This window comes from Nicotiana tabacum, chromosome 14 (genome assembly GCF_000715075.1).
Source record: "Nicotiana tabacum cultivar K326 chromosome 14, ASM71507v2, whole genome shotgun sequence".
Classification (NCBI taxonomy): domain Eukaryota; kingdom Viridiplantae; phylum Streptophyta; class Magnoliopsida; order Solanales; family Solanaceae; genus Nicotiana; species Nicotiana tabacum.
In genome coordinates this window covers 12,883,130-12,893,530 of record NC_134093.1, presented here as the reverse complement: position 1 = coordinate 12,893,530, position 10,401 = coordinate 12,883,130, and the positions used below count along the sequence as shown (strand labels likewise).

Genomic DNA, 10,401 nt, shown 5'->3' with positions numbered 1-10,401 from the left:
TACAGCCCAAATCTTTTTAGTTAGTATTATTTTTTTCCAACAACTTATTCAATAATGTCGATGGTGTTATTTAGGACAAGCAAGCAATGAACATGTGTGCAATAAGGATGACGACTGCAATGAACAAATGTATTGCATATATGGAACTCGAGCATGTTACGTGCTACTGTAAACTTCCTTTATATCCACCTACTTATAAACCAAAGACTAAAATAAACAGCAGCATGATACACACAGTATTTTGTATTTACGTATAATATAAAAAGGACCGTATCCTTGGAAGTATAATGTAAACAGACTGATTTCTGTTTTTGTCATCATTTAGAATGATCAATAAAAGTGCCCTGTCTTCATTCTTTTGGAATATGGTCCATTCTTTTCGATTTTGTTACCGCACAACATTGCATTTTATAACATAAATATCTCTAAAAGATAATTACAAGTAATAAAATGATGTTATGAATCACCTTTAGAGAAATCAGAAATCAAATGATTTCATACCATAAACTCCCCGGAATGAAAGTATCTACCAGAACATGATGATCAAGTTAAATAAGCTATCTCAGAAGAACATGCTAATCAAGATATAAACTCAAAATACTTAAATGGAATGATAACACCACACGAATAGTCTCACACAGATCGTAAACTTCTGTAAAAAGGTGTCTTATAATGGCTCCAACAATTTGATACTTTGTGAATTAACTGTTTTTTGTACAGAAAACAACCACGAACATAATTTGCTCTTGAACATGATAGCCCCGAACAATTTTTCCGTTGATTTTGGTCAAAGTATCCAGAATCGATTGACCAGATTCAATACGGATCTCATATCCACATCTACACCCATGTCGTGTTGATACGGATACAACACCCAAAATAAAGAGTCCGAACAACTTAAATTAGTTCACATGTACGAAAGGAGTATATTTCAAAACAATGTCACACCTACATTAAACTAATTTCTCCATCCCTTTTCAATATTTTGCAATAACAAACAAGCTCAACGAGTTATTTATTCTCACACTCGAAGATATCAGCACCACTGAATACATATTTCAAAAGGATTTTCCACTACGGCTAGAAAAATAAAAGAAAAATACTACTACTAAAAGAGTATTACACATAGAAGCAAACTTTTAAGTAAAATAAAAACCTCAAAAATACAAAATGCTACTCCACTTCAAAACTAGTTTACATAATATGCTCTACTTATATAGACTCTGCATTACTAGAGAAAATACCTTGAGCTAATGTTCGAATACCAAACGCTACGATACTGAAGTACCAAGCTGTGTTGCCTGAGCTCTCCAAAAATGTCTCTGGAGGTTTGTCAGATTCTCTAAAAATAGTGCATTTTTAAATGCATTTTTGGAGGATCCGACAACATTTTGGGGAGGCCGCGCAACATAGGTACCACGTCCTCGTGGGACCATAAACTGTAGTCTATCTTGCTGTCACTTGCCTCGGAGAGAATCCCTCCTCTGATACATCAGAAAACAGATCAATACTTTTGGACAAAGCATAGACAATTTCCACCATACTAGGCCTTTTTGAAGGATCTTTATTCAAACAAGAAATGGCCACAGACATCACATTCATAACACTCTCCATTGTACATTCCTCTCTAAGAAGACTATCATCCATCCATTCTTGCAATTTCTTCACTTTTCTCTCTTCACTCCCTTCCAAGATTTCGCCAACTTTAGCCCACAAAACTTTCCCTTCATCGTCGATAGCTTCTCTCCCTGACATAAGCTCGAGCAACACAACCCCGAATGAGAAAACATCCATTTTAGTCGATACAATACCATCGGTGAGATACTCGGGGGCAATGTAGCCCTGAGTTCCAACAATGTGCATCGTTATCGCATTGCAGCCTGATTTAGCAAGTCCAAAATTGGCAACTTTGGCTCTCATGTTTGAGTCTAGGAGAATGTTGCTACTCTTAATATCTTTGTGTACAACCCTTGGTCTTGTATGTTCATGGATATATAAGAGACCATTTGCAACATCAGTGGCTATTTTTAACCTTGTTTTCCAGCTCAATTTTTCTTTTATGCCCTCGTGAAGCCATGAATGTAATGAACCATTCTCAACATATTCATAAACTAAATAGCAATTTGCTTCTTTAGGGTCTATGCAAAAACCATCTAGCTTCACTAAATTCCCATGGTTCACCTACCAAAAACATAAAAGGGAAAATCATTAAGTAGGTGTTTGAACTTAAAAATTATAATTTTTGAAAAAAATAATATTTGGAGTTAAATTGAAAAATAGTATTTTTAGTGACATAAAAATAAGACAAATAAAGCACTAAATGCAACAATACTGCAAGAGAGGTTGCAAAATAGGATATGATGACGTTTCTTTATTGAAATAGGTAGGCTAATAAAATCAATTCAAAGTAGTACAGCCAAGCTAAGCTAAAGTAGTGGAGTATTAGATGTAGGTAGCCACACTCAATTGCAACTAACAAACTTGAGGTCATAGGGAAAAAAATTCATTTAATTTGGTTTGAGTTTTTGTTTTACTTAATCTTTTCAATGGCAAAGTGTTCATCTTTTTGCGTTTAATTCAGTTTATGCGCACAACTATTTCATTTGATACCTACTACCTTCCACCAATAAATGTACCAAATAACTCTATACGTCAAAATTTAGGCATAGACATATAGAAGAATTACTTAATATATTTTTTTCTCCGTTAAAATTTAACTTAGATTTCATAATACTTCTTCTATTTCATTAGCCACTATTGTTAATTTTTGATATACAATAACTTTGCTTATGGGTCCATTACCCTGCCACCCACCATTCTTGTTAAAAGGGGTTTGAGGGATTGGTAGGGTCTCCTCACAAACATCAATGAAAAAGAAAAAACAAAAGGTGAATAATTGAGGAACAAATAGAAAAAGTTTTTTAATGAAAAGATATACTGCAGAGGACAAATAAATTCAGGATAGAATGGTGTTGATTAACTTAAATAATATATTATTAAATTCAAACAGGCATAATAGTCCACTTGAATATTATAGTCCTAATGACTTAAGAATACGACAGGTCACTAAACCTCACCAATTTTTAATTAAATACTTTGGAGGAAAATCTTTTCTGCAATGGAATTCTAACATTAGTAAATTCTCAATGATGCAAAAGCAATTCTAAAGTGGAGGTTTAAATTTGACAATAAGGGGTCGTTTGGTACGATACGTAAGAAAAAATAATTTTGGGATAAAAATTTAATATTGTCTTATTCCTTGTTTGGTTACTAATTTTGGAATAAACTATCTCATGATTAAAAATAGTATCGAGATAATTTATGTAATGATAAGTTATCCTAGGATAAAATAGTAAAATTGATAATCGCAGGATTAGTACAATACATCAAACAATCAATAAAAAATAATATCAGAATAACTAATCACAACATAACTTATCTTCGAACCATTATACCCCTCGATAAAGTAGGTGTAAATTTCGAAGCTAATGTTCTAAGTGGGCGTTTGGACATAAGAATTGTAAAATTCTAAAGTAGGGGGAAAAAATTTCTAACTCAAATTGGTATTTGAAATTTAGAGTTGTATTTGGACATGAATATAATTTTGGATTGTTTTTGAAGTTTTATTAGTGATTTGAGTGAAATTTTTTGAAAATTGAAAATTGAAAATTTTATGAACAAAAAACGCTTATTTCCAAAAAAAATCAATTTTTTTTGAAAAAAAGGGAAAAAATTCTTATGTCCGGCTCTAATTACAGCGGAAACAAAAAATTATTAGGAAATTTCCTGAAAATTAGCAGATAGTCAATAGAACAGTTCACAATAAATAATTTATGGAATAATAGTAAGCACAAACAAACTCCAACTCCACAATATTTAAGAAAAATCTAACTTTTTACTGGTGTCTTGTTGGGATGAATACAAAGGCTTAATTAAAGTATAGAATTGGAGTAAAATATTTACCTTTTGGAGGATCTTGAGCTCCTCACGGGCATTCCACTTCATTTTCTTGATTGCAAACACTTCTCCATCAATTATACCTTTATACACAGACCCTTGAATCAAACACCCTTCATCAAATCCATCTGTTGCTTCCCAAAGTTGTTCAATTTTATACATTTTATACTTATCTAAACAATCTGAAACATCAGCCATTAAATTCACTTCAACCTCCTTATTTAAAGACTCCTTTTTTGATCCAAGATATAAGCTTTTCTGCCTTTCCACATCACTATACTTTTCTCTCTTACTCTTACCTGACTTCTCTCTGTAACCCCATAAACCAGCTAACAAAATCAGTAGCAGCCCAGAAATTCCTAAACCAATAGCTAATCCTATGACTGTTCCTTTCTTGTCATTTTCTTGTACTACTGTTGTATTTGTGACAGGTGGAGGACCATTTGAAGCTGTTGGTTGTGTAATATTAGGAAGTTTAGACAGTGGAATGAAAAGGGTATCAAAAATCTTGGGATTATTTCCATTAATTTCCCTTATAGATTGTGGGGTTGTTCCAAATCTTGAAGCAATTGAAGAAATGTTGTCAAAAGGTTGAAATACATAACTAATAAGATATCTTGGTTGGTTTTGGTTTTGGGGTTGTGTTTGTGTTCTGTTTGGACACTTACAAAAAATTGGGAATTCTATGGCTTGACCTATGTCAATATTTTCTGGTACAACAGTTGGATTAACAACCTCAGCAGATTGAAAAGTTGTAAGGTTTTGGAACTTAACAGTTGAGATCATGTACATAGTATCACCTGAGTTGAAACTATAGTTAAGGCCAGCATATGAGATGTTACCAAAAGTGGTATTGATGTTGTTACAAGAACAAGTGATTGGTACTAAGAGGGATTGGTCATTGACTAGAGTTGTGTTTGGGGTAGAAATATTACTGGGGTTTGCAATCATAAGCCTACTTATTGAAAAAAGATCACCAATTGAGGCTAAATCAAGAAATTCTGGTCCTCTTGCTCTGTAAAAGACATATGTTTGACATGGATAAAATTGGCTTGGATTACAGCTATAGCCTGTTGTACTTGGTGCATCTTGTGCATAACATAGGTTTTGATTGTACAATAGGAAGATGATGAAGAAAAGAAGTGAAAAAGTACCATACATAGGCTTGATTCTCATTTTCTTGGTTTGTTTTTTGTCTTGTGGAGAAAGGTGTGTTAAAAAATATAATGGAGCTAAGAAGTTTATATATACAAAATTCTTGTGTTTTTCTTATAGTCTTGGTTTTTGACCATTAATGGGAGATAGGTTTTTTTTTTCATTTGATTGGTGTTTGTTGTTTAATTTCTCATATGGTCTTGTCTTGAACATTGATGGAAAATGTAGGTTTTCCAATTTGAAGGTCCCACATAGAAGACATTTTGGTCAACATTATTGCAGAAAATACTCTTATTTATCTTTTGTTGTTTTCTGCAAATTATTAGACTGCAAATTGTTTTCACATGTTTGGACTAGTTATCAGCCTTTTAGACACATCTTTTTCTAATAAAGTAGTATAAGTATATATAAAAATATCACAACAGTGGAACTATTAGAAAATTAAAAGGGTTTGGCTTCTTTATGATTGGACTGTTTATTGGACTAGAAACTCAATTTTTTTGTAGTATGGAAAAATTTCATATTATTATAAAAGCAGTGTTAAGACAAAATTATTTTCCAAAATCAAAAGCCAACTTTGGTCAAGAATCCTATAATACCAAATTCCAAATTCCAAATTCCATTGCTTTAAAGGACCCTGAGAGAAACCGTACGAAACCTCAGTTTAATGAATTGTCGTGTCTCAATATAATTGGTGGATGACTTGGATATATATTGGAAGACCAAGACTTTTAAACTTGACAATGGTGCCTCGGCTATATAGGAATCTAACTTTCCTAGTGCTTACACAAGAAGGGCACAAGGGTTACAGACTCTCACAGTGACCACTTTAGACAACAATCAGTGGTACATTGTCTCCCATAAGCTACTTTTTCTTTTTAAATAATAGTGGTGTATAGACTCGTTTACCCACACGGCGATTATTTTACCTTATACTTGCTTCTGCCCACCAACAAGCCAAGAAAATTAAGCCATCCGTAATAAATTCTGTCGCTGCTCTAGTTCCTCTAATCTGACAACAAAAACTAATTTACAACAACAACGATAGTGTAGTCACACGAGTGGGTTCTGAGAAGGGTAATATGTACGCATACCTTACCCCTACCTTAAAAAAATAGAGAGTCTGTTTCTGAAAGGCTGTTTCCAAAAACTAATTTACAACATTAACTAATTATGAAAAAGATATCATTCACATGAAATGTCATATATACATTGATTATACAACTAAATCGACGATCCGAAACACAATTTATTTCATTGTACTTTTATCTTTTCATGATATCATCCTTCTGAAGCTTAACAGTGAAATCCCAGATATCACCATATTTCTCATTGAATTCCCAAATATCCATGGTGTTATAATCCGATATTAACTTGTCTCGAGCTCCTCGTTCCATGTTATATATCTGAGGCTCAAAATTGTGAGCTTCACTTGGTTTGTCCATCTCAATAATGCAAAACACAATTGTAAACACAGCTGCTCCAATATATAAGTACTCTCCCTGCATGTCAAGAGGTGAAAACACCAGACTTTAGTTTGCTAGAAAAGGGCGTTTTTGAGTGTCAAATTTCGTCGACTTACTGGAACATTGAAGTACATTCCAGCAGCAATTGCCGGTAGGAATAGCCATGAAATAATACCTATTTTGGAAACACCAGAAAACAAGGTGAACTTTATTACGTGAAATGCAGCAACAACAACAACGGCAGTATAATCCCACAAAGTGGGGTCTGAGAAGTGTAGAGTGTACACAACCTTACCCCTACCTTGAGAAGGTAGAGAGACTGTTTCCGATATACTCCCGACACAAGTAAAGATGAAAAGAAATAGATACTATTATGTGAAACGCATGAATAAATAAACGGACGTTAACGATCATATGGTTGGTAATGTGTTATATATACCTTGAAATCCTCTTGGTGGTGCAACAGCTTCATAATCTTCTTTTATGGATTCCCAAAATGTAGCTGCAATGCAAGTTCAAATCATGAATTCATTCCACGGATGATAGGACTAACTTATCAGATAGCTGAGATCATATTGAACATAAAGATCAAAAGTCTTTTATCACACTAAAGCCAATAGAGAAATTAACAAGTAAATTAAGTATTTCCTACATTTCTATGTATGTGATAGAGTTCATTTAAGAGATTAAATTGACCAAATTTTGTTAGAATAAAGCAATATTAAGTTACATAATCTGGAAGTCTGAACTTCAAAATGCTATAGTTTTTATAAAAGTTGGGATCAAGTTAACTCCTAGCAGAGGAGAGCCCGGATTTGAACTTTATGAGATCCAAAATCTAAGATAGCGACATTAGGTGTTTGTAACTAGTTCTGAATTTAATTTTAGCACACATTTAGTGGATTTCTTCATACAAATACAGGGTTTGGACTAAAGTTACTGGGTTCGACTGAACCCGTATGTACATAACCTTCTAGCTTCGCCCCTGACTACTAGTTTGGACATAAATTCAAGTTTTCTGAAATAGAATTTTACATATTTATAAACTATACGGAAAGTAATATAAGCCATCAAAGTTAATCATTCAAATATTAACAAAATTTTGAGAAAATTGCAGTAAAAAATTGTTTAATTCCCTCTAATAGTAACAGTGTCCTATAAATGGGATTATGTACCTTTATCTTCACTCTCAAAATAGGTATGATGATCATCGTACTTCCCAAACACAAAATCTTCCTGCAACAATTAAAAAAAACAATTCTTTATGGCATGCCTATCTCCAAATTCATAGAACAATAATTAACAGATTCGAGTCATAGAAACAACTACTAATGCTTATGTTCGGGGGCGAAGCTACAATCTATCAATGGTGGTCAATTGACCACCCTTCGTCGAAAAATTAAATTGTGTATATAGGTAAAATATTAGGTATTAGAGGTATATAACATATATGAAACATCCTTTATCGGGAATTTTGTTTTTCATTTCTTTCAAATTTGAACACCATTGGGAAATTTCTGGTTTTGCCACTGCATGCGTTAAGGTAGACTGTCCGATCCACATCACATCCTTTGGGGTGTGACCCTTCACCAACCCTACGTGAATGCAGGATGCTTTGTGCACCGAGCTGCTTTGTAATTATGAATAGATAAATCAAAGAGGGATAGGGAAACATTACAATTTCAATGCCATTAGTTCTCCATCTATCAACATGATCTTCATTAATGTCTGGTTCTATCTCCGTTAACCCCGCATACAATCTTGTTGATGACCTCATTCCATTACATTTTGTGCCAATTTTCAAAGAAATAGAATACGGGTTTCCTCGAAAAAAAACATTATATTTTAGTTGAGATTCTCCAGATTTTGTTGACAGTACTGGATTGGGAACTGGAACAGTGGAAAGTAGGGATACTGTTACTGAATCCGCCATGTTTATTGAGCCAATATTTTTGTTTCCTTGGTTATTGTTTATTCTGCTGGCATCTCTTGTTTTGTATTTTATCCAAATTTTGAATGGTAACGGCCATGCGTGGATAAGGCTATATATTATGGTGGCTTATATTTTCTTGGCTCTTATGTTCTTATTGTTTACTTTATTATGTATTAGTACCCGCGCGATGCGCGGACACAAACCATGTCAAATTGTGATGTAGATTATTTAAATCATGTGCAAATAACCTTAAAATATAAACTTTCTATATAAAAATTATATAATCATTAGATATGAATTAAAAGCAGGATATAAAATTACTGTTCAAATTTCGTAGTGGACAAACCTTTTTTTATATATATTTGTACAACCTACCCCCTAATTTTAGCACTTGCATTTTGTTTCGTTATCAATATTAAAGAATATTAAACATGGCATGCTGTGATATGTCTTGTTTAAGCACATTAGATCATATTATTTCAACAAAATTCGTACTATCACTTTGTGTTTCATCTGAAAGTCAAATAAGTCTTATTCATCACATTAGTTTTACGCAAATTCCTTTTTCTTTTTTCTTTTTATTCTTTACTTATAGTTATTGTATTATTCATTATTTAGTATTATTATATTATCATATGATCTTTTATTAGCTTAAAAATTAATTTAATGTCTCGCTTATTATCCTTTTAATAGTTTTTAATAAATATAATTTTTTAGTCTTGAAATTTAATATATTTTTATGCTTGTATTCTCTTACTCGAAATTCTTTAATCATTTAAATCTATCAATAAATAAATTAAATATATTATTATTTAATTTATTTATGTCTAAATTAATTTAAAATATAAGTATCCTCACAATACCTCTATTTTTTTTATACATTCTCTTTCCTACTATAAATTTTAATTAGTTTTTATATTAATGCTTTACCTATGACCAAAATAATATTTTATTTTATTTTAAATTGTAACTTTGAATTAGTCTAAAATAGTAATACATAAGATCTTTGATTATTATGTTCCAAATGTATTGAGTATAATTATAATTATTTTTGTAGTACATGAAGTTAAATTTTCTTTAATTTTTAGTTTTAAGATAAAAATTTAATTTTTAATTTTCATTAATAAAATTACCTACATTAGAAATTTATTTTGTATTTTTAAAATTTTATTTTTTTCAATTTTATATTTCTTGAATAAGACTTCAATTTCTTGGTATTATCCACAATTTGAGCATTGTCACGACGCGAAATTTTCCACCACGGGACCGTGATGGCACCTAACATTTCACTTGCCAGGCAAGCCAACGTTAGAAAATCATTAAACCAATTCCTTATTTCCATTCAGTAAATAACAATAATTTACTAAAATAAAATATAATAAGTGCGACATATCATAAAACTGTATTAATTACTACCAACCGGATCTAGAGTCACAATTCACGAGCATTCTAGAATTTACTACAAGTAATAGTCTAAAAGAAATATAACTGTCTGAATGAAAAAAAACAGTAGGACATAAAAAGATAGACGGGGACTTCAAGGTCTGTGAACGCCGACAGATCTACCTTGAGTCTTCGGACAGCGAACCAATAGCAAATCTTGATGAACCTGAGCCGGTATCAAAATCTGCACAGAAAGTGCAGAGTGCAGCATCGGTACAACCGACCACATGTACTGGTAAGTGTTGAGCCTAACCTCGACGAAGTAGTGATGAGGCTAAGGCAAGACACCTACAATCAACCTGTACAATTTAACAGTGTATACGCAAATAACAGGAATGAAGAACTAAATAGAAAATGTCGGGAGGGAAGACATACTCAGGGGAATACAAGATAAAGAACTACAACAGAATGATCACCGGAGCAGTCAATATACCATGAATCAATAGG

At 32.4% G+C, this 10,401-nt stretch overlaps 2 protein-coding genes across 2 annotated transcripts; both read right to left on the bottom strand.

Moving 5' to 3' along the window:
- Positions 1–983: 983 nt before the first annotated feature.
- On the bottom strand, positions 984–5,297 carry LOC107794078 (serine/threonine receptor-like kinase NFP). The gene is made up of 2 exons (XM_075229338.1): positions 3,964–5,297; positions 984–2,181 (listed from the first exon to the last, which is right to left on the bottom strand). Exons 1-2 carry the CDS (start codon positions 5,131–5,133, stop codon positions 1,447–1,449), a joined length of 1,905 nt encoding a protein of 634 aa, XP_075085439.1. The 5' UTR covers positions 5,134–5,297; the 3' UTR covers positions 984–1,446.
- Positions 5,298–6,252: 955 nt separating this feature from the next.
- LOC107762601 (photosynthetic NDH subunit of subcomplex B 5, chloroplastic-like) lies at positions 6,253–8,611 on the bottom strand. Its single transcript, XM_075229337.1, has 5 exons — positions 8,257–8,611; positions 7,754–7,814; positions 7,018–7,080; positions 6,695–6,753; positions 6,253–6,614 (listed from the first exon to the last, which is right to left on the bottom strand). The coding sequence occupies exons 1-5, from the start codon at positions 8,509–8,511 to the stop codon at positions 6,378–6,380; spliced, it is 675 nt and encodes a 224-aa protein (XP_075085438.1). The 5' UTR covers positions 8,512–8,611; the 3' UTR covers positions 6,253–6,377.
- Between the last annotated feature and the right edge of the window lie 1,790 nt (positions 8,612–10,401).